At 39.8% G+C, this 25,666-nt stretch overlaps 1 protein-coding gene across 5 annotated transcripts in view; it reads left to right on the forward strand.

Moving 5' to 3' along the window:
- SH3RF2 (SH3 domain containing ring finger 2) overlaps positions 1-25,666 on the forward strand; it is an 82,691-nt gene that overhangs the window by 18,953 nt on the left and 38,072 nt on the right. For all 5 annotated transcript variants that reach the window (XM_014063866.2, XM_087709594.1, XM_087709595.1 and 2 more), the window contains 3 exons: positions 17,723-17,992; positions 22,518-22,613; positions 24,544-24,870. In XM_014063866.2, the coding sequence (XP_013919341.2) occupies positions 17,723-17,992; positions 22,518-22,613; positions 24,544-24,870 (693 nt within the window). The remainder of the gene's footprint in view (positions 1-17,722; positions 17,993-22,517; positions 22,614-24,543; positions 24,871-25,666) is intronic.

Consider the following 25,666-nt stretch of genomic DNA (forward strand, 5'->3'; position numbering starts at 1 on the left):
TGGGGCAGAAGGAGAGGTTGACTTTAAGTATACATCCCACGGGAACTCATAAAATACCACTGGGTGTTGGATCCATGCTTTTTATGTTACCTTTTTTTAATTCTGCTTCATTCATATAAAATTTCACTAGTAATTTTGATCGCCACACTACAAAAAAGATGTTGAGACATTGGAAAACGTTCAAAGAGGAGCAATTAAGATGATCAAAGGCCTGGAGACTAAGCCATATGAAGAACTGCTGCAGATTTTGGGTTTGGAAAAGAAGAATTAGGGGTGACATGATAGTAGTAGTCCAGTATTTGAGGGGCTGCCACAAAGAAGAGGGGGCCATATTCTTCAAAGCACTAGAGGGCAGGACACGAAACAATGGTTGGAAACTAATCAGAGAAGCAACCTAGAATTAAGGAGAAACTTCCTAACAGTTAACCAGTGGAACAGCTTGTCTTCAGAAATCACAGTTGCTCCATCATTGGAGGTTTTTATGAAGAGACTAGACAGTCACTTATCTGAAATAGTACAGGTCCCCCTGCTTGAGCAGGGGACTGAACTAGAAGATCTCCAAGGTTTGGTTCTATTCTATTTTATTCTTTTCTATTCTTTCCTCACAAACTGCCTTAATGCAATAACCTGATGCTGTTGCATATAATTCCCCAGAGGCAAAGGAGCTTCACATCCTTTGAGAGCTACATTTATTCAAATGTCAACAACAGGACATACTTATATTCTAAGTCAGCTGATTGCAAACATATTCATGTCAATGCATCTAGGCACATATTGTGCGTAAAAGCATAAATACATGCCATATCAGCATGAAAGTTGATAGAAAGGAATCCTTCAGAGCCATCACCTCATCAAACCATGATGTTGTGAAGGATATCAGTCATTTAATATTAAATTGTTGAGATGTGGGACCTGAGAAGAATGTACTATATTGAACCATCTTTGCCTCCCTCCCCTACTTCTCTAGATACTTTTTAATCATTATAAGTGATTTATATATGAGAGCTTTATGGACAGGAAAGCAACTTAAATATACAGGGAAAAGAAACTAAACAAATAAAGGCCCCTAGTAAAACCTAATTCCAAGGAGTTAGTGGGTAATCACATTTTGATTCCACAAGAACTTTTCTCAGAGCCATTTAAAACAAACTCAAAATATAATTGATAGCATTAAAAATAATGTAATTGCTACCAGTTAAATTTTTGATAACAAAGATAGATTCTTGCCCTTTCTTTAAATACTGGGACAATGGGGCAACTCCCCTGGAGAGGGGAGGACATGATAATTTAAGAGATACATAGGAGAAGGCCCTCTCCAATGTACCAATGTACATCTGAGTTTCTGGCAATGGAGGGCCCTTCATGAGAGTCTCTTCTGCTACTTCAACACAGGAAGAAAATCCCCTAGATAGTCAGGCCTTACACCACTTAGGGCTTTAAAAGTCCATAGCAAGCATGTGAATCAGTGCATTTCCAAACTATGGAGCTGATATTTGTAGGAGAGTTCAATCCTGCCCCAGTCTTCAAATCCAGCATTTTTCCATCCCAATACTATAGCACCCTGATTTGTCTGGATTTCATTTCATTTCTCCATTATTCAGCTCATTGTCAAGATTAGGCAACTCTAAACTATTATGATTTGATGTATTGGTCCACAGAGTTATCCTGTGGTAAAATGGGCAGCCAATGAATTTTACAAGCAAATAAATAAAATTCACACAACATACTAAACGTGTGCCTGGATTCCCATACATACTGAACCTTAAACATTTCATCCATTTTAGCCTAGTCTAGTATTTTTTACAAAGGCATCCAAGTTTGTAAACCATACACTGCTTTAAACATAATGTGTTCAGCAATCTATCGTGATCCTCAAACATGACAGTAAAACAAAACTCACATTTAGAAATCACAAATGGCCGGGTTCACATGTTGTACTGAGTCAGAGTAAGTGATTCTGTGAGTTACTGTTTTGTGTGGATTAAACCTAATGTTACAGAATTTGCATTAACACAATCCTGCCAGCCTTGTTCTACAAACATGTGCAATATTTCCACTAGGCAAATACATTCAGCATAGCATTCCAAAGGCATACTGAATTTAAACATTGTTGGCCCCTCTACCTGGGGAATAAGGGGACATGACATTCCAGAAGAGATGGTTAGTGTGTAGTAAGTCTGCTTAACACAGAAGGCATCAGAGCTGTGGTGACACAGTGGTTAGAATGCAGTATTGCAGGCTAATACTGCTGCCAGCAGTTTAATTCTGACCAGCTCAAGGTTGACTCAGCCTTCCATCCTTCCAAGGTTGGTAAAAATGAGGACCCAGATTGTTGAGGATAAGATACTGACTCTGCAAACCACTTAGAGACGACTGTAAAGCAATACGAAGCCGGAGGTGGGCTGCACTTATGTTCACAAGTGGTTTGCTGGATATGAGCCTGAGTGCGCACTATCTTCGCTCACATATGCTCCTTTGGGAGTGAAATGGAGCTTCAGAGAAGCAGATAATCAGTTCAGGCGGCTCCGGTGATTAAAGCAGGGGCAGTGTAAAACTCAGGTGGGCAGTGAGCAAGAAAGTTTGTTATAAATGGATAGCTTAGCACAAGGGCAGGTGGATGGGCCCAGCCAGCGATCAAAGCTAAGGGTTCACTGAATCTGCGCAACTACATAGCAGCCCACCACTGCATGAAGCGGTGTATAAGTCTAAGTGCTATTGTTAATGCTGTCAATCTTGGAATACTTGCCCTACCTCTCAAACATGAAAATAATGATCAAGTCTCTCTGAAAGGAATCGATAGAACGTCTATTAGTAGAATGGATCAGTCTACCATTTTCAATGCATACTGAAGGTGATAAAAATATTAAAAATAGCTGGGGCACCATGCGGAGATACATATTCAGGAAGTAGATTTTATTTTCAGCTGTTCCCTGGGGGAAGAGTCTGAAGTTTTCCTTGGGGGGGGGGGGGAAAGCAGCGTTAAAGAAACTATGACTGACTTGAATTCTCGGAATATAATGACAAGGAAAAAAAATGGAACGTTTTTGACAGTATTGTTCTATGTGACAAGACTGAAGTTGACTCAACTGTTAAAAAGCAAAGGAACAATTCAAATTATAATGAAGTTGCATCAAGTGATAACAATTCCTCCGCATTAAAGAATGGAGGCGTTTTGGGGAATTTAATCACACGAAGTATGTAAATAGGAAACTCTGCTGTCTTTGTGAAAGGCTAGTCCATGAGAAGGTTCAAGAAATAGCTTGAGAAGAAACAGCATTCATGGACAGACTAAATGATAAAGAAATCCTATAACCTAGCATAAGGTGTCTTCTCCGTATTTTGATATATTGAAGCACTTTTTGAGATTATTTTTCTCCACAGTGTGCCATACAGCCACATCACAGCTGTCCTCTCTAATTTCTTCTTTACGGGACTCTGCTAAATGAGTTCCCAAGACACTTGAGGCAGAGGCTTCAGACAGCACAGAGAAGCGAAGTTGGCTTTTAAAAGAGGGTTGAAAGCATTCAACCATACATATTTCAGACCTCATGCAATTATTTCAGGAAGCCTGAAATGATCTCTAATGGTGAGATTCAATTTTGTTTTGTTTTTCTAGAAAAGTTTTTATCAGAACCTTGTTTCTTGTCTTAGCAGAGAGGGAAGGAATCTGTATTCCATCTAAATGTATATAATTTATATTGAAAAACCAAAAAAAAGGAGCATATTTTATATTTTAACTTTTGTAGCACTGTACTTGACAATATGGCAGGTTCGTGTGAAGGATATGAAGATGCCAAAGAAGGACAAGTGATATCATATTGATCACAGAATCATTATGCAAAGTTGCAACCATCATGCAATGATACCAATAGAGCATTTGCATGATTAATGTCATGATGTCATCTTTGCTTCAATTGGTTGACCAATCTTATGACATCATCCATAAATAGTAATGTTCCTGATAGCACATTGCACAGGATGCCACCATCTACACTCTTCTATGATATCAAATAGGTGTTCACCTGGTCCTCTTTAATAGAATCACAGCCTATATGTTTCTGCTTTCAGGGAATTCCATTGCGTGACCTTTAAGAAATGAACTGTTTGTGGAATCTGTAACCAGGATCAGAATTTTTTCATTTCAATTGACAATCTGTATCAGTGGATGGAATTGGTGTAAATGATAAAATGGATACATGAAGATATGAAGATAGTTCTCTCTTTATATGACTACATATTCTAGTGGGCTTCTCTGTCTGACGTACTGACTTTCCACATCAGGGAGTCTCAAGCAGGAATGTGGGGAGGTACAAGTAGCAATCAGACAAAGTTACACTTTTTTTTTACCCTGTATTTTATATTATTTATTTATTTATTTATTTATTTATTTATTTATTTATTTATTTATTTATTTATTTATTTATTTGTCTTGTATGCCGCCCACTCCCGGAGGACTCCGGGCGGCTCACAAAAGACAAGGGAAAGAGGGGAACGAGACAAAGACAACATATTAAAAACAAAACCAACATTCACAATTTCCGTGGAGGTAGATGCTTCTCAGCTCCCCCCAGCCTGCTGGAACAGCCAGGACTTGGTGGCTTTGCGGAAGGCCGGGAGGGTAGTAAGGGTCCGGATCTCAATAGGGAGCTCGTTCCAGAGGGCCAGAGCTGCAACAGAGAGATATGAGAAATTCAAATATATTGTACCATTCAATTAAGGCTCAGTTGAGCTCAGAAATATTTTATTGGCTTTTTCCAAGGCCTCAAATTCACCATGAAAATAGTTGAATGGAATTTGGCCTCAGAGGGTTTGCAATTCTTTTGGAAATTTTAAAATATAATTCAAATATTCGACCCATTTTCTTTAATTTTATTAAAATATTTATTAAATATCAGTTCATATTTTATATACAATGAGATGCAGCTTTAATATTTGATTGTGAAATCATTTTTGACATTAGGCAGTTAATACATACATTTTTTTCTCAGAAACATGATGTAATTATTATTTTAATATTCAAGAGTCTTTCAACAGTTGCGTGCAAATGATGTTTGCATCTGATAGTATTAGATTGTTTAACATGAAACAGAATATCTGATAGTATTTTGGATGTCATATATTTTGGTTATGCATCAGGCAGGTGACAACCTGTAACATGCACACCTCAACATAATCTTGGTTTACTATCATTTAACAGTGTAATCTTATATGTTTCTTGCTAGAATTTTGGTTCTAGTCAGTCAAGTTGAACTGACTCTAAGGAGCCGAGGTGGCGCAGTGGTTAGAGTGCAGTACTGCAGGCCACTTCGGCTGACTGCTAACTGCAGTTCGGTGGTTCAAATCTCACCGGCTCAAGGTTGACTCAGCATTCCATCCTTCTGAGGTGGGTAAAATGAGGACCCAGACTGTGAGGGTGATATGCTAACTCTGTAAACCGCTTAGAGAGGGCTGAAAGCCCTATGAAGTGGTATATAAGTCGAACTGCTATTGCTATTGCTATTGCTAAGTAACATAAGTAAGGCTTAATATCTATGAAGATTCTCACTCATCCAGATCATAGTTATCCCAAGGTGTGTTTTTCAAGAGGCAACTTTGGACAAATGGGACAACCATGGGTTAAGTAAAGCTTAAGTTTGAATTTTTTGGCAAATTTTAAATGTGTATGAAATTTCATTCAGCTGTAATTCCAAATCAGAACACTGCTTGATATAATATGTTTGGGGGGGAGATGTCAGTCATTACTAAAAAGCTTCCAAACATGGTCTATGGAGATTGTCAGTCATCCAGGTCATGGTTGTCCCAAGGGTGCTTTTTTTCAAGAGGCAACTGGACTATCTGTGGACATAGGCAAACTTCCAAGTGGCCTCAACAACTCTCTAAAAGAATTCAAGGAAATCCTTCCATTTCCCACCATCCATTAAGAGCTGAAAAAGCTTCTTGGATGAAAAGCAAAACTCTTCAAAGAACATCCAGAAAGTCCAGTTGCCTCTTGAAAAAAAGCACTTTTGGGACTTCCAAACACGGGAAATATGATGTGAAAAGCTATTGTCAATAATGGGATATGGAGAGAATCCTGTGTGTAAAAATATACTAATAAGGATCTGCATGCTTCAAACATTATTTGGAACAGAACACATTGGAATGTAAGCAGAACCATGTCACTTATTTAAAGCCATGTAATTCAGCCTTCCTTAGGAGCTTGAAAATGAATGCCGGTATTTTAAACATCTCCTTAAAGCAGCCATGTTTGTTTTCAGGCTTCCTTGCAAGGAAACCTGAAAAAGTCAAGTCCTCAAAGAAGTGGTGTCCTTTCCTTCCCCTGCATTCTAAAACACTCAGTTCAAATAATTTTAAAAACATGCACCATCCAGCGTAATACAGCAGATCTCTTTACCACCACCCCAGCAATGAAAATCTGCAGGCTTTTCAATATGTTTAAATGAAGACCTCTTATGTAAAACAGCCTCTATTGATATTGTATTCCTCAGCTTTCCACAACTTGACAATCTGTACTTATCTGTTGTGACTGCCATTTCCAGAATTTCTAGTCAATATTGCCAATGTCTTGGAATTGTGGGTGTTGCAATCTCGGCACATCTGGAGGATGCCAAGTTAGAAAAATCTAGTGTAATCTGATTCTTGATAAGCAAGGAAGTCATTGTGGATTCTGTTATTGCTGAATTTCCCAGATTGCTTCATGCTATCTAAGGCTGAAAAGTAGGCAGTTGAACAAACTTTCTCTGTGTGGAAGGGTGTTGGTGTTGTTTGATACTTGGAACAATAAAAAATGTCATTTCTCCAACAAAAGCAAACAAATGAAACCTTCTGTAAATAATTGATGTAGCCCTTCCCTTTTCTTTAGGAAAGTGGTGAGTTTACCAGCTAAATCCAAAGTAGGTCAGTCTTTTCTATCAGCTTTTGTTTGAAAAGAGATCCATATAATTAATTTAGGAGACACCCTCAGCACGACCTAAACAAGCATTAAAATGTTTGCTTCTTCTCACTGATTGCTGAACTCTCCCTGGCTCAATTTGGAATTGGGTCAGTGGTTATGGCTACCATTGGAGAAATTAGAGAAAAGATCAACTATGTTTGAGGGTTCTCTACTGACTTGTAGTCGCTTCTATACACTGTGTATGCATAAGCAAAGCAATCAAAAGGACTATTAATGATCTATTAACTTCTGTAAACTTTTGGTAACAGAACTTAAACTCAAGTGCACAGGCCAGTGAATAATGAAATATTCACCAAAGCAGTTGTTTGTTCCAGAGGTCAATGCTTGTACCATTGGGATTTGCCAAAAAGACAATCTCGCCTGGATCCAAGATCACATATATCTGTGTTAACTTGATCAATATTATTACATGATTACGCTTTTCATTTTTCCAGGAGTTTGTTGCTCTTGAGGCTACATGTATGCCTGTTTTCAGTGAACAAAAATGAAGACAAATAGTTAAACATAAATTACGCTCAGGCTTCTCAAAAAGTGGGAGGAATCAATTTAAGTCACCAACCAGACTTTTGAAGTTGCTGTTTGCAGCACATATTGCAGAGTTGGCATAAATAGATTCAAATTAAAATCAATTTACATTTTGAACAACATGAACAATCTCATAGCAAACGGGTTCTCCACAAGATAGACAGAATGTACAAAATAGTACATTTTATTCTGAATCCATGACTTTAGTAGCATACTGAAATTGTAAAGGTAACACTCTTATTTATCTCTTACTTCCACAAGTAGTTTTTATTCATAGTTTATCTCGATAAAGTTCCTCCATTTGGCATGTTCACTCAAGACCCTTTTAGGTTTTGTCTGAATGCTACTATCACAAAAGCAAGATTTAAGCAGAAATACTGTATGGGAAAGTGTTCTATTGTCCTTCCCGAATAAGCAAACCTTTTTACTGGAATGGAATATGCATGGAGTGTAAAGAGGTGTGAAATACAATGTATTATTGATACAACCCATGTTTGCCAAGCAGCTTTTGATGCCATTGTTCCTAATGGCATTTACCTCCAAGCAAATTTAGGATTGCAGCCTAATCAGATATTATTTACATACCATTAGTTTTCATTACAACATGAAAATTTATACTTGTTGAACAAGTCCTTTTAATCTAGTCTGCACTATCCCAGGTGTGTTCTTCAAGAAAAGTTTCTGCCTCCAAGACTTCTTAGAGCAGGGGTGTCAAACATGCAACGACAGGTTGTTGTCACATGACATATCTCAACTTTCCCCCTCCCCTTTACTACAATGGGGGTGGGGGTGGCCAGCACATGACGCCTCCAGCCACGAGTTTGACAAATAAGATACAAAGGTTTGTAGGTTTTATATCTTGAGTTCACATGAATTACCAGATCAAAAAACTTCACTTCTTCCTGTTTAGCATGCATTTAAAAGATCTAAATCATTTTAGGCTAGACACAATGTGTTAGATCTCAATGCAATGTGACTTCACGTGTATACTGTTTTTCTTTAATTTTTCTTTAAAAATAGGATAAGCCAAGTACATTAACATATAGTGGAAATACACCACGGGGAGGAGGAGTAGGAAAGAAGAAAGATGGGTAGAGAGGGATGGGAGAGAGGGCAGGGGCGGAAGGCGAAAGGGAAGGGGGGGAGCGGATCTGGAGAGAGGAGTGGTAGAGGGCGAGGGGAAGTAGGGTAGAGGGGGATGATGGAGGGAAGATAGAAAGTTGGAGGGTGGTGGAAGAAAGAGATGTATGGAGGATGGAAGAGGTATATTGGGCTTTTATTTTCTGGGGCATTGTCGACAAGAGGAATTGATGCAATTACTGTTTAATACTGTATGGGATATACATGTGAGTGTATGAAAATGAAAATAAAATATACTAAAAGGAAAAATAAAAGATCTAAATCAGAATCCAGGTTTCTTTTACACAGTATATACAAGTGACCAGTGAATGACTAATCCAGTCATCAATATTTAGGAGATGTTCAACTATGAAACAGTTGATGAATAAGTATTACATGATGAAGTGCGGAGGGGGAAGGAGAAGTAGCACATGAGGAAAATTACAAAAAAATGAAGGTTAAATTACAACAAAGACTACCAAATAAAGAAAAGAGTTTCATTATGTTATATAAAGAATACAATGCCTAAAAAATAAAATAAGCAAGCACTCAAAAGCCAATCAATGTAATTAATACCTGCCTATAGGTACTTTGCATTATATTACATTGAAGAGGAAAGATTTCCTAAATTATAGTGCTTCACGGGTAGGAAACATCAGGGATAAGGTCAAGGAAAGGTAGCGAGCTTGTAGCATATTATGTTTAGTAAGTAGCACTTAGATTAGGTCAGCCAGGGGCATGTTAATAGTTTAAAACTGAATAGAAGTGAAATGGAAATAGCAGAGGAGGAACAAAGTACAACAGAATTTAAAAAAAATAGTCTTAATTCTCACAGGAAACTATCACATATATATTATATTGTTTCCCTGAATCCACATGTTTAATAGGAAAACCATATATCTCCCTTTATTTTCATCTTCAAGAACCTATTGCTAACTATTTGACACACTCCAGATGGTATTACAGGTAGTCCCCAATTTACAACATTTCATTTAGTAGCCATTTGAAGATACAATGGCACTGAAAAAAGTGACATGACAATTTTTTACACTTAGAACTGTTACAGCATGTCCATGGTCATCTGATTTACATTCAGATACTTCATATTTATGCCGGTCGCTGTGTCCTGAGGTCATATGTTCACCTTTTTCAATCTTCTGACAAGCAAACTCAATGGGGAGTCCAGATTCACTTAACAACCGTGTTACTAATTTAACAGTGACAGTGATTCACTTAACAAATGTAGCAAGAAAAGTTGGAAAATGTGGGAAAACTCACTTAATAAATTTCTCACTCAGCAACATAAATTCTGGGCTGACTTATAAGGCAAGGACTACATGTATTTTTCATCTAATCGGTTGACTTAATAACTAAAAGCAATCCCTTCCCTCCCTCCCCCTACTCTCTCTGTGCATCTTGATAATTCCCTTCATGAGAAAAAGATAGATCATTTTCCCCAGAGGTCTGATCCAAGCTTTGCTGGCTGGCTGTTGCAGCAAACCATGATGATACCAAAATGGTCAGGATGACATAATCATGGAAAGACTACAGTCATGTATCAGAGTATCTGATTCCAAAGTAAATTGTGGGATGTTATGATTATATTATCTTGCTTATATTGTCGTTTCATCTTGCCCTTCCTTGCAACTCCATATCTCTGACCCTTGTAGTGAGCTTCTGAAATTAGCAATAGCAATAGCTCTTAGACTTATATACCGCTTCTTAGTGTTTTACTGCCCTCTCTAAGTGGTTTACAGAGTCAGCATATTTCCCCCAACAATCTAGGTCTTGATTTTACCGACCTCAGAAGGATGGAAGGCTGAGTCAACCTTGAGCCAGTCAGGATCAAACTGCTGGCAGTCAGCAGAGTTAGCCTACATTATGCATTCTAACCACTGGTTCTCTATAACACTGCTGCTGAATTAGGTGGCGGTGTCCTAATGGCTTTTAAAGGATAAGTAGCACTATGCCTGACTATTAGCTGGATAGGAAATCATCAGGAAATACCAAGCTACAATTAAGTACTACTTAGTATCTAGGAAATAAGAACCAGAAGTTATGGTGTTGTGCTAGGGCCAAGGAGAATCAGGTTCAAGTTCACCTTCAGCAATGGAAGTTCATTGGGCAACTTTTTTGCCAATCATTCTGACAGAAAAGTGGCAAAGTGGGAAAAAAAAGAATGTCCCTTTTATTTTGCTGCTGGATTTCTAGTCTACACCTAACTTTACTTTTTACTCTATCCCATCTAATCTTTACTTTTTCTGAAAGAAGTCTGCTGTCCAATCAGAGTTACTCTATATCCTCCTCATACTTCTATTCTGTGCCCAGAAAACTGTCTTGCCAATCCTTGGCAGCCCCCTGGAGGCAGAAGGAAAGCCCTTCATTAACTGATTGAAAGTGTAGGCTACTAAGGAAGGACCCATATGTAGGCTCTACATTTCTCCTTCACTGAGGGACAAAATAGTTCAGCTACCAGCTGCATATTTTGAAGTATTTGAATAATCAGTCTTCTCTTCTGAAACTTTAATGGCCTCATGCTACAGTACATATCGAGCCAATCCTCCCCCCCACACACATACAACCCACAAGTCCTCAGCAGTTTTTTTCAATCCCCTCATCTTGTCCTGGAGACCTTCTGACAAGTTTCCTTAGATTTTTAACTGACTTACATGTCAACAGGCCTGGACACCATTCTGGTGTTAGCTAATCTCTCTGTTAAGATCATCAATTTAATTCCTATCATGGCTCTCTCTCCATGCCTAAAACAACTTCCTGTTCATTCAGCAAATTTTCTAAACCAGAACCTGCTGGGCCATTTCCTTTCAATAGAAAAAAGCCCACATTTCTTGTCACATTTTTATTTCAACAACAAAAAATCTCCATCTGCCCTCACCCCATCATCTACCATTGCCTGTGATGAAAGAAGCGACCCATGGCACCACAAAGCATAGTCTGTGGGTTATTATCTTATGAGCATGGTTTATTATCTAAGGCTGAATTCCTTCACTCCAGTGTTACCATTTCAGGCTATCCACCCATTGCTTCCCAGCCTCCTTCTATCTCAGATGTCTTTGGGTCAGATTAGGAAGGAAGCTGGCAATATCAGCTAGACTTGAGAAAAACTAATATAATATATTAATATTCAAATACATTTCAGGCTTGAGAAAGTTGTTAAGCCCAGGTGATGAAGAAAAAAATATTTCTTGATTTTGAAAGGCAGGGAGAAAATGCTGGATTTAAACCTGAGGAAAGATACATACAAAGAATTTGACTGCTGGATAATGCAGTAGGCAAGGCTTTTGTTTTAGTTGGCTTCATTTTTTATTTTAATAAAGGATTTATTCTGAGTCATTTTTGTGAGTCTCTCACCAGGTAAACCAGTCCCATAATATATGGGATGGAAAATCTGGACAGCCTAGATTTACAGTAATGCTCAGAAAAAAACATGACAAAACAAAATCACTGTTCCGCTACAGGCATTTCCATAAACCTTCTGTTGACATTCCCAAAACACTCTTTGAATTCTCAAGATTAAATTTATAAGGGACTGCGGCTGTCCTCATTGCAACTTCTGAAAACTCCAGACAAGTTGACTATAGGAAATTTAGAGAAATGTAAAATCAAAAATCAGCATCCATCCTCATCACACAATAGATTTGCTTTCACAGTGGGGGGAAAACACAGTGGGGATAAAAACCATTCATGAGGTGTCAATCTGTCCCTTTGCTCTGCTGAAGTCTTGGCATGAGGATATTGTGGCATTGTGATTTAGGGACATTGTGGGAGAAAGCCAAGGAATTGAGATGCCGAGATTGGTGGGAACTCTTGCCAGTGGGAAAGTGATCCCCTCCAAGCTCAGCATTCAAAGAAGTTGCAGAATGGAAGTTTGACAAGAAGCTATGTTGAGCTGTATGTGAACCAGAAGTTACCTGAGTCAGCTGCCCAGTGTTATTATTGGAGGAATTCAAGGGTACAGCAGCCATCTTTGAATAATACCAAGGATATCTTTGGAAGGGACCTAAAAATATCCCAGAAAAAAAAATCCTAATTTAAAGGAAACTACAGGGTAAGATTTGAGAAGAAATCCTGATTTAAAACTTTTAAAAATTTCAAATTGGAGAAAACTGTGGGAAAGGAAAAAAACAGACTTAAACCAAATTAGAGACAGTGTTAGCATTCCTGGTATGGATTTTGCATCTTGTTATTCTAGTAATCCTTAATGAATTATTAGAAATAAAATAATGTTTACATTAAAACTTCCAAAGCAAAAGAAAGCTAGGAAATGACCCTTAGCTCTGCAGTCAGGTAGCAATGTGAAAATCCCGGGGCTACAGTTTTGCTCGTGCTCATGCACACATGATACTTCTGTGTATGCGCAGAAGCGGGCAGGTGGGCGGAGCCTCCTGCCACCGGCACTACCGGTTCGCTGATCCGGGCTGAACTGGGAGCAATCCACCTCTGGTGTGAAAGCTTTATTTGCATAGCACAATGAATCGAAGTCCAAAAACCAATTTTGCTTCAGTTCTGCACATCCAAATGCTTTGGTTGCTGCAGATTAAACTCTTTCATGATTTTAGTGTTTTTAATAATACAGAGCTTTGTGTGCACAATTTTGCATGATAAGTTATTTAGCTTCCAGATGTCGTATGCCTCAAAGCTAAAATAACAGGTTCCTCAGCTTCTTTCTTTCTTTTCTTCTTTTCTGAAGTATGGCCCGCTCCACCCAAATGCCTTTCATTTTATTTCTATCCAAATGTAAATTGCTGCCCAACTCCTTGGCAACCTGGATGGCTTACAAATAAAAGAAGAAAAGAAGAAAAGAAGGCATTGGCAGGTTTGAGAGAAGTCCTAGATTACAAACATGCAAAACTTCAAGAAAGATAAACATGGTTTCTTCTGTTCTTCTCAACAGAAGAATTCTGAAAAGAAGTCAGCCAAAGGAACAGAGAAGGTATCTGACTTTCTTTTCCAGAGACAGGATGTACACGTAGGATTTACTCAACATTCAACAACAGGAGGAGATGTCTTTGGGTTGTTGGAAGAAATGCCCATCTGGGTTGAGTTCCAAATGGGGAGAAAGACACTGGAAACAATGTTGGCTGTTTGGAAAGATGGTTTTAATGGTGGACAGGACCACTTGGTTTTGAGGTCCTGGGTAAAAAAAAGCACGAGAGAGAGAGAGAGAGAGAGAGAGAGAGAGAGAGAGAGAGAGAGGAGGGAGGGAGGGAGGGAGGGAGGGAGGGAGGGAGGGAGGGAGGGGGGAGGGAGGGAGGGAGAGAGAGAGAGAGAGAGAGAAAGGGAGAGGGGGGAGAGGGAGAGAGATTTATGCCCTTTGTTGGGCTTTGAAATTGGCTTGTATTCTAATTGGTTGTCAGACTCCCATGGGGTAGGAGTCTTAGCTAACTCTGTAGGCTGCCCTGAATCCCAGGCTTGGTTGAGCCTTGCTGGATGATGTAATCTTCAGGTGCCATGTGGTGAGGTGGGTAGAGGGCTAATCCTACATGTCCTGAGGGCCTTGTCTTAATCCCATCAACCTGGAGCTGTGGGGGGCAAGGGAGCTGCCGGGGGGGGGGGGGGGGGGTGGCTGCTTTGTCTTTAAAACATGTTTCTCCTTTTCTCATCCAGAGAAACATAATATTCTGCCTTTTTAATATTTCTTAAATTTTTCATTCTTCTAGGAGAGGGGTGGGTGCTAACTGCTTTCAGTATTTATCCTCATGTCCTTCATCTACCAGGCACAGCCTTAAGTTAAGTTATTGTTTGGCTTTTGAGTGTGCATGGTTTTTTTAAAAATGTTAGATTGTTTCTGAAGTCATTCAAAAGTCTGTGTATTGTGTATCTTATAAACTGTCTGCTTCTTTCTTTACCTTGTCCCTCAGCAGATTTGTCAAACTGGATTTAGGTTATTTAATTTACTCCCTGATTCTGTCAATCGCCTTCAGTCCAGCCCTTTCCGATCTATGTTGCAGTCCTTAGGTCACATGTTTCTGCAGTGACATTTGAAAAGTGTGTCAACCATCAATTCCATATTATCACTAGCATACAGTCTTGAAAATAAAGATTTTCCAGATAAAGATAAGAGCTCTGGTGGCGCAGTGGTTTTGTTCTTCTTATGGGCATCCCCTTTCTCTAAAATGTGTCTCTTTGTTTCCAAATGTCGTTTTGCTTGTGTTAGAAGTGTGATTTTAACCATGCTGATGACTGGCAGTGGAGAAAATAACCACATTTTAAAACTGGTTCAAATATGTTGGGGCTATATATATATATATTTAAAGCCTTATCAGCTAGTATGGGCTGAACACAGGTTTTCTTCTTTCAATTTCCCAATTTTAAGAAAGGTTCAGGTTAAGCTGAGGACCTTCTAAATACAAGTTAAGCTATAAAAAGCATCCACATCTGCTGTCTTTGGCATGAATAATAATCTGGTCTCTAAAACAGGGAAGGTGAGAAGTTTGGCATGTGTAGTGGATCTGACTATATATTTAGTCTAGGCTGCTCCTGGGCACAAAATGCCTTTTAAAGGTTGAGCATGTGCCTAGAATATTAATAATGGAGATGAAATCTATGGGTGGAGAAAGGTGGCAAATCTATTTGGACTACAAGATAAATTAGCATTGTGATTGTCTGCTGGTTCTGCAACTTATTTGACTCATAAAGAAAAAAAAAGTTGTTTTAACCTGCTTCAAAAGACTGTTGTAAGACTGTGTATCTTAGAAACTATGGTTTGTGCTCAGAGGCATTCTGTTGGGGCAGGGTTTGGCCTGGCACAGCTCTCAACAACTGAATGTTCTGTCACTATGATAACAACAGCTACCAAAATTTTCAACCAGAATTTCACCTTTGGGTATATTGAAGTTCCAGTCAATCTGACATGTGCAACTTCTTTTAGAGACTTGGTTTATTTCTGTGTTAGCCCTTTCCTCTGGTTGTGTCCAGGTAGACACTTCTTACAACCACCAATCAAAAGATACTGTGCTGTTTTCCCACTTTGTTTTCCCTTAAGGTTTTTTCTGAATTGTGTATTTTCAACTTGCTTCTGCAAGGCCATCCCATTGTAAGTTTTATGAAGTGCAGCTGATATTAACCTCTCTGCCCATATCATTATTTTTTGACCGGCTTCTAGTAAAAAGAAGGTAGACCTGACAAGACCGAAGCACTGATACTTAGTGGTCAGCATTCTCTTTCTGAAAATGCTCATAGAGAGAACCTCTGGAAAACAAGTCAGCCAGAATCCTCATGGCTTCTTCAGCTGATGTTCAGAATTAAACAACCTTGGGAAGGTCTCCTTGTATCAGCAGATGCACCTAGTTTCCAAGTTTCCAAGTTTAATAAAAATTTGTATGCCGCCCACTCCCATTGGGACTCTGGGCGGCTCACAACAAGACAAAAAAAACATTTAAATTTAAAAATAGAAAATACAATATTAAAATTCAAGATCATCCATTCCATCTAAGCGGGGCTGGATATCAATCAGCAGCCCCAGGCCTGCCGAAACAGCCAGGTCTTGACGGCTTTACGGAAGGCCAGGAGAGTGGTAAGGGTCCGGATCTCTGCGGGTAGATCGTTCCAAAGGGCCGGCGCAGCAACAGAGGAGGCCCTCCCCCGGGGAGCCGCCAGCTGGCATTGTCCGGTTGACAGCACCCGGAGGAGGCCCAACCTGTGTGATCTTGTTGGTCGTTGGGAGATAAGCGGCAGGAGGCGGTCTCTCAGGTAGCCAGGTCCTAAACCATGTAGGGCTTTAAAAGTAACTGGGAAGAAGAAACCCAACTGAACAAACTTAGCCCTTTTAAAGCTGGGAATTGGCATTAGCAACTACATCTCACACTTCACCCCATGTCTGAATTCCAGGCAGCAGATTTTAGTGACTGTATTCTTACAGAATTTCTTGGAAACAGCATCTGCAAATGAAGACAAATGAGTTTCAGGAGGGGAAAAAACAGTCAAGCTTGCAAGCTGATTGCAAGCACTCTCCTTCTCCAGGGAGGTTTACTTTAGAAGTTGTTGTATTGTAACTGTTGTATTGTAACTATAAAGGTAAAGGTAAAGATTCCCCTTGCACATATGTGCCAGTCGTTCCCGACTCTAGGAGGCTGTGCTCATCTCCGCTTCAAAACCAAAGAGCCAGCGCTGTCCAAAGAAGTCTCCGTGGTTATGTGGCCAGCATGACTAAGCTCCGAAGATGCACGGAATGCTGTTAACCTTCCCACCAAAGATGGTTCCTATTTTTCTACTTGCATTTTTACGTGCTTAGCTTCTGCTAAGTTGGCAGAAGCTGAGACAAGTAACGGGAGCTCACTCCATTACACGGCACTAGGGATTCGAACCACCAAACTGCCAACCTTTCTGATCAACAAGCTGAGCGTTTTAGCCCCTGAGCCACTGTGTCCCTAACTGTATTTTTTCCAAAAAAGAAAGTCTGATTTGTTTTGATCTGTCTTACCTGGCAGACTTTGTTAGTGCCAAATTTCCTTTTAGTGCTGCTATGAGAAATTGAATTCTTGAATTGAGTTGAACCAATTAGCTTGGGTGCTCAACCCTAAGCATCCTGTCCAAGCAAGAAACCTTCAGTTCAGTAGGATATGCCCTCCTCTTACAATAACTGCACTTCCGTGGAAGGAAGTTCTGGGTGCACTAGAAAGCATCAGAAAGAATACTCAGGATAAAAAGGAAAGCTGGTGGCTCGTATTTGGCCTGGGTCTGTGCAAAGTAGCAAGCAAAGGCTGTGAATCAACAAGAACATTCATAGCCTTCAACTAAAAGTGCAGAGCTTGCAGCACCAAGATTGAAATTTCCCGTCCTTCCTAGTAATTCCTGCCCATTAGAAAATGTTTTAGTATTGTACTGACCTCTATGCTTTTTCTCCCTCCCATTCCTCTTTACTTTGTTATTATTTAAATTCTTGGAGACAGGGAAATAAAATATTGAACCCAGAAAAATGTTATGGCAAAATTCAGTTTTGACATTTTAACTTCCAACGATCACAGTGGCGAGAAAGAGAAACGGGCATTAAACTTTTCTACTGAGTGAAATTAAAGCTTCAGTCCTATTTTGATATATGTTACCCTGTTACCATTAGAGGACTTTCTCATAAGCTGACTCTTTCTCATTTTCCTTTGTATGAAGGTTCCCCGGGCTAAAGCCTTATACAGCTACAGAGGACAAAATCCTGGAGAACTGAGATTCAACAAAGGAGACATCATTACACTGTACCGTCAGCTGGATGAAAACTGGTATCTAGGAGAAATCAATAGGGTCAGTGGAGTTTTTCCGACAAACGCTGTGCAAATTATCAAACAGTTGCCGCAGCCGCCACCATTGTGTCGAGCACTATATAATTTTAATCTGAAGTCCAAGAATAAAAATGAAAAACCAGATTGCCTGTCTTTTCATAAGGTAAGTCCAGCACCCAGCCAGCAAAACTGAAAAACTAATGTCCAGTTACACTTACGACATGTATTTGATGATATGGAAAAACATTGAAATGAATCAGTATAGGGGGCATGTCTACTTCCTCAATCCTTTCCTAGAATCTTAAGGTGTACAGCAGGAGTGTCAAACTCATGGCCCGCAGGGCAGATCCGGCCTACAGTATGCTTAGATCTGGCCCGTGAGGCCGCTCTGAAAACAGCGAAGGACTGGCCCGCAGTGCCTCTGCTAGTGAAAACAGGCTCCCAATCTCTGTTTTCTGCTGGGAGGGCCTCCTGCAACACTCTGCCAATGAAAACAGAGCTTGGGAGGGCAGCTCTCCTGAGTGCTGTTTTCACTGGCAGAGAATTGCAGAAGGCCCTCCCAGCAGAAAATGAAGATTGGGAGCCCATTTTTGCTGGCAGAGCACTCGGGTCACCACAGGCTCCCTCAACACAAGTGACATTGAGCTGGCCACACCTATCCCAGCCTCCCAAGGTCAAACACAACCCTGATTGTGTTTGAACTCAATTAAATCAAGTTTGACACCCCTGGTGTACAGTAATGGTGAGCTACATTTTTGGTAACCGTGTCTCTATTTAAGTATTTACTTATTTTGAAACAAAGTTCATTTTTCATTTCAAGTAAACCCAAAGTAGGAGAGAATACAATAAAACAATTTTGTCAGTTGAGTATTTTCCTCCACAGGGGTGAACCACCAAACAAATCTCTTCAATAGACCTAACACCTTTATGTGTCACAGCTCTATCCACTCCTGCTATCTGGGATCTTTCTTCTTTGATCAGGCATCAGTAGGCAGTAGGAACAGAGTGCTAGTTCCATGCTTCTATTGGGATATGTGGGGAAATATAGTATATTTTGCAGAGGTGGGTTCCTACCAGTTCAAACCGGTTTGGCCAAGTAGGTAGTAACTCGGCCACCCACAGCCCCGAACTGGTTCTATCAGCGGCACCATAGATGCTGCCATCTTGTTTTTTTTGCTTCTGTGCATGCGCACATAGTCTGCATCAAGCATGCGCATGCCAAAGCGCATCCCTGAACAAACCAGCAGTAAAAGAATCCGGCGCCCACCCCTGATATTTTGCTATTGTTTTCTCTCATTAACTAAGAAGGGACCCAAGCAAATTTCCTTCCTGAAAGCTCTCAAATCTTAAGATGATTTCTTCTTCTCATATAGCTACCACCGTCATCAGGTCCCCAATGTATTATATTCATCTCTTCATTCTTGTAATAGTTTTCTTAAGCTGTAGTTTGTTAACTCTAGTTTCTAATTCGAGTGTTAATTCTAAACACTCTACTTTTTCCCTTCTATATTTCTTACAGAGATTGGTAAGCAGATTCTACTACATTTGGCAAACCAGTTTGCAGAGACAGGAACAATAAACTTTTCACACTGGTGATTTATTGTGCCACCCAACTATTGCTGTGGTGAGATGAAACCTGTCTGCATCTGTGATAGATTGCCACAGCAGTGGTTGGATGACACTATAAATTGCTGGTGCAGAAATGCTGATTGTCATCCTGCAGCAGCCCACTGGCCAACTTTGTGATGCAAATGAATGACATGACTGCCTCTCTGTATATCAAAATGCCATTCCCTTCCAATCTAAACAATTAAATATAACCATAACTGTAGCCAACTGCTCCTTGCCAGCAATTTATATTTACCACATTAGATTCAACTTTGTAATATCATAGCCTGGATAGATTTCATGTTGATAATATACAATAATAGTATAAGTTTCAGCACAGGGAATTTAAGAGACTTGCAAGCAATGTGTCGAATGAAACTTCGAAGGAAAATGGTTTACTGCATTCATCAGAAAACAGATGCTACTGATTTCTAGCATCTTGTAGTACCATCCAACCATCTCTGTGCTGATAGAACAGTAATGAAGGCAGGCTTTTTATTGCCAAAGTCATGGTTGGGTTATGCTAGAAGATGCTATCAATTGCCAGTGGAAAAAAACAGAATACCTAGACATGGTAGAATCCTCAATTCCTAAAGCAAACTATATTTATCCTGTAAATATCTCTGTTGTTTCATTGCTCATAGTAAGCATAAAATAACATGGCCACCTAAGCATGGCTCTTTTTTCTCATCAGAGAGCTGACAAAAGATGCACATTGCAAGGTAGAATAACAATGTGCCCAAAAAGAAAGGTGGAGCAATTTCAGATATAGGGGATTGGGGTGGGGCAAAGTGAATAATGAGACCAGGCTACATTTAAGCATGTTCCTGAATTACTGCCTTGAGATTACAGTGGAGCTGGTTTATGAGAGAAATACAGGAAAATGGTTCTGAACATCCAGTTGCGATCATTGCCTGAGACATGGAAGAGCCAGCTGTGAGCGCCAGTTTTCACTGACGCATCTGCTGCTGCTCATTTCCTCAATATAAGTACTTTTTAAAAAAGTCTTTCTACATCACTGCAGGCACAAATGAGGAATCTCAGAGAGAGGCCATTTATTTTGCTCACTGCAAACATGGCCTGGATTGCATGCCATCTGGTTTGGGGTCTTTTCCTTTTCAAAAACGTTGCTGGAGACAAAGTGCATCTGCTTTTCTATACCTCCCTTAGAATGCTGGGATTTGGGGGTTTCATGTAACGCTCTTGTCATTTGAGCCAAAGGAGGAAATGTATTACCGCCTCTTAAGGCTGAGGACAGGCTAGTAGGCAATGAAAAGTGGTTTGCCCTGCCACTGCCAAGGTTTATGAGCAAAAAAATATTGCCATACTATCAATTTTCAGAAGATACAGTCTTCACATGCACATTAAACAGATCACACATCTATGCCACAAGCAAACTGTATCTGCATTTTAGCGTATTCCAGTTACGCTATTTCTACCTGCAGCCTTACATTTTTTTCACTCCTCACAATACAGATAGTCCTCGACTTGCAACAGTTCATTTAGTAACAAAGTTACAATGCCACTGAAAAAAATGGCACTAAATGATGATTTATGTCCGTTTTCCATACTTACGACTCTGGCAGCATCCCCAGGCTCATGTCATCAAAATTCAGACGCTCAGCAACTGACTCATATTTAGCACCGTTGTGCAGTGTCACCAGGTCTTGTGGTCACCTATGCAACCTTCTGACAAGCAAAGTCAATGGGGAAGCCAGATTCATTTAACAACCCATGTTACTAACTTAACAATTGCAGTGATCTGCTTAACAACTATGGCAAGGAGGTTTGTAAAATAAGGAAATACTCATTTAACAAATGTCTTGCTTAGCTACATAAATTTTGGGCTCAATTGTGGTCATATGTGGAAGACTACCCTGTTTCCCCTGAAAATAAGACCTCCCCAGATAATAAGCCCAATCGGGTTTTTGAGTGCATGCATTAAAATAAGACCTCTCCCAAAAATAAGCCCTCCCCGAAAATATTGCAACAGAGCAGCAGCCGTGAGGTGACCATGCTCGCCGCTTCCTGCACCTCAAAAATAATAAGACCTCCCTGAAAATAAGGCCAAGCGCTTATTTTGGGAGTCAAAAGAAAATAAGACCCTGTCTTATTTTCAGGGAAACACGGTATCTGTATGGCATCCTTTTCAACATTTTTGTCTGAAATATTAATATGGATTTCATTTATTTCAGTTCTACCCTTTCAATATATAAATTGACCCCATACAAATTCTATTCATCTGATTTCAGCTTCATCACAAACCATTTCATCACTTTTTCCTTACCTTCTGATAAACCTCTTGGTTTAGACTTCTTCTCACGTTTCAAAAATATTTGTTTTAATTTTCATCAGAATCATTGTACATTTTCTCTGCATCTTTGAATCTTAACTATTCCTTTTTTCCCTCTGATTACATTCTCTCTGTTTGTCTATCTTTGTGTGTGTGTGCGATATCTTTCCTTTATTCTCATTTTTCATTAATCATATTAATCATTCTCTTTTACTTCAACATAACCATGCAACCTTTGTCCTGTTTCCCATAGAATAACTCCACATACATCTACAGCACTCTATACCACAATCTTTTTACTCACATCCAAGTAGCTTCTCGATCACCATCTTTCCTTGAATTCATTTTCCATTCATTCAGCTGACAGCTAAATCTATCTATAAACCCCTCAAAATCCAAATCAACTGCACAGCCAACCAGAGACAGCACCAGACCCATAATAAGATTCCCACTGATGACTCACACCTAACCCATCACAAGACCCTCACTTGACACACTCACACCTGAAGCCCTTATAAACAGAGGAACTCTGACAGTGACATCCCCAAAACTCTGCTGAAGATGTTAGCTAACCAGGTAACAAAATGTTCGGAAACCAATCCACAAGCTTGGAGAATGAACCTTCACCTCCCCCACCCCCCAAATCTTTCTTGTTTATGATAAAATATTGAGGCATGTGATGTGTTGAAATGCTCAAATATTCTTTCACTTTATGTATATATGTTAGAATTATGCTATCAAGCATACACAACTACCCTGGTTAGTATCTATGTTTATTATCTTTCAGGGTGATATAATCACTATGATCAGTCGAATGGATGAGAATTGGGCAGAAGGAAAGTTGGGTGACAGAACAGGAATTTTTCCTATCTTGTTTGTGGAGGTAAGAACCATTTATTGAACATTCTATGAATGTACACCCACACCACACAATCTTACAGAATGTTCCTTGTCAGCACATTTGATCATGGCTTGCACTTTCAGTCTTGAGAAGAGAAAAAGCTGTCCTTGGAATCCATCAGATGGTTGTTTAAAGCAAGCTAACATAGCCGTCAATTGAAAGACACCAGGAATTTAAGAACAATCGAAAGCCTCGCTAGTCAGGAATTGGAAGTTGTAAGTGGAACAAAATAATCTTCCCTTTAAAGGTTTAGCGCATGGGTGTCAAACTTCTGATATCACGTTGCCGTCACATGACATAGCAACATTTTTCCCCTTTGCAAAGCTGGGGTGGGCATGGCCTGCAGATGATGCATCCGGCCCGCAGGCCACCAGTTTGACATCCCTGGTTTAGAATATATGCTGTGTATAGCCAAGGTTACTAAAGGAGCTAAGGCTGGAAATAATGGACTCATCAGAGAGAGAGAGGGACGGAGGGAGGGAGAGAGAGGGAGAGGAAGTGTGTGTGTGTGTTTTAAATGTGTATATGTAGACAGACTGAAGCTCACCACTAATGAGATCTTAGGATTGCACAGAACTTTGCTATCTTCAATTCTCAAAGGGCTTCCATGTCGCCATTCAAAGTTAATGCACCATTTGGGAGTTTTCCTGAACTTACAGCTGCTGATGAACCATAGGTAGTAGTAGGCAGGAAGGCCTTCACACTGATTTATCTTTCCCACAATTGCCTGTTTCTGGACTCAGAAGCTCTCCGTACAGTGTCAGGCTACCTTTAAAAGGCATTCAGAAGCTGCAGCTGGTCCACCATAAGCATGTGATGGTATACCCATGTACCGATTTCTGTTGTATAGCTATAGTGGTCATCTGTACTCTTACAGGTACATTTCAAGGTGCTTCAGGTCATAAGAGCTCATTATCAAGAAACTCTCTGTCTCCTACATTTCTGCCTATCCTGTTCATTTCAACAGAATTGCTATGTTTCAGGTCCCATAGTCTGCCACCTAATGGAACTTAGAATGTGATCTTTCTCTGTCACAGGTCATGTTCTATGAAACAGCAACAGACACACACCCATTTGTATGTCCCCTCCCCTTGGCCTCATTCAAACTAGCCCTCAAAAACTCTGGGTTAAATTGTATGGTGGCACTTTCTGAGAATGCTATACATTAAGAAGGTATTAGTTTTATTCTTTCTGAGTGTTTCACTATCCTCCTTTTACTATTACTGTTAATTCAGTTTTTTGAAATATTGTACACCACTCAGCATCACTAGAGAGTTGAATGCCTTTGCCTATTGGGTAAAACGTCAATAAGATTGTTAAATAAGTCATGACTTAGCACTGTGTGTAGACCCAGTCAGTAATGCCATTCCACACACAAGTTAGCATGTTGCTACATATATCTATTCAAGCCATTCCTGGAATTTCAGTTCTGCAATTTAAAATCTTTGGATTGCTATCAACAAAGTCACATCTGTCAGTGTTCCAAATAATACCCCTGCTGAAAGAAGACTCCAAGGCTTGAAGTTCCTCAAAGTTCCATTTTATTAGAGATGTCATATGAGCAAATCTAGGATAACCCAAATCTGAAAGCTTCCAGATTTTCTCCACCCAAATGAAAGTTCAAGTCTCTTCCCAGTACCTACATGTCCATCACATGGTCCAATCAAAGCACCGTCCCAACTGGAGATACCTCCCAGTCATACCCCTCCAGGTGTGCAGGGCAAGATGTCCTTGATTCTCTGAGAAAGGAATGTTATTTTGACTATATATCTCCCACACTCCATATAATCCCTCACCCTCCCATTTTCCCACAGCATTAAATGTGGCAGGCCGGAAAGCCCAATGCAAAAAAAAAAAAAAATGGCTTCCAGGCCTGACAACATCTCTTTTCTCCCTCCTGTTTCTTTTCCAGCCAAATACAACAGCTCAGCAACTTCTTCAGAGGAGCAAAAGTTACCAGTCTTCTCCCCAGAAATGTGCTTCACCTTTACAAAGGTTCTTACCTAGATCCAAAGGTGCAGAGTCACCCACTTTCTGCAAAGGATCTGAATCTAGAAGGAAGTCCATGAGACAGTTCTCTATTACAACTGCCCTAAACACCCTCAACAGGATGGTCCATTCACCTACAGGAAGGCAGACTTTGGATATCAGTCCTCCTGTCCTCATCAGTTCTAGCAACCCTTGCGTGACTGCAAAGCACCAAGAGAAATTAGAAGCCCCATATAATACACCAGACCAGGTAAATGCATTATTTTTTTCCTTTTATTTCAAGATTTTGTTCTTTCTTTCTTTCCCATTATCTCTGTTGCATGCCGCTCATAAGGAAAAGGTAAGTGAACAAACAATAGACTTAATTGGTTGCCTTCTCCCCTTCTTGGAAGAGCTTTATAGGTCCCGCTGCCTTAAGGAAGTTCAAAACATTCTTAAAGATCCATCTCATCCTGGGCACCCCTTTTTTTTAACTATTACCACTTGGCAGACAGTACAGGATAATAAAAACAAGGACAAATAGGCTGAAAAATAGCTTCTATTCCAGGGTAGTAACTATATTGAATTCTACTGCATAGGGCCATACTAATGCAAGATTGGGTTTTCAGTTCAATTGTATAGAATGTGAAGGATATGTATTTGTGTTTTATTTTTATAGTTATAATGCACACTGAAGATGGCATTTGATTTCGTTGTACGAGGTGCAATGACAATAAAGTAAACTTAACTTAAGAGTAGGCACTCTAAGGATGTGGTTTTGCTCACCAGGTAGCGAATTGAAAAGCAAACTTTATCTGCTATGGAAGGAAGGATTAATTCTGGTTTCTAAAAAAAATTCTCTTTCATGCTCCACTGTCTGACAAATGAAAGAAGCTGGGGCCAACTCATCGGATTATCTTAAATGAGACCCCGGACATAGTTCATTGTTGTAGTTTAACTTAGTCTTCACCAAAATTTGTGCATCAGTTTATTTTTCATCTGTAAAACTTGTGGGCATTCTTTCCAACTGAAAGCGCTTGAAATAGCAAACAAAAAGGCAATGGAAT

This window comes from Thamnophis sirtalis, unplaced genomic scaffold (genome assembly GCF_051295495.1).
Source record: "Thamnophis sirtalis isolate CommonGarterSnake01/CBP01778 unplaced genomic scaffold, rThaSir2_p1.2 scaffold_3, whole genome shotgun sequence".
In the NCBI taxonomy this organism is placed as follows: Eukaryota; Metazoa; Chordata; class Lepidosauria; order Squamata; family Natricidae; genus Thamnophis; species Thamnophis sirtalis.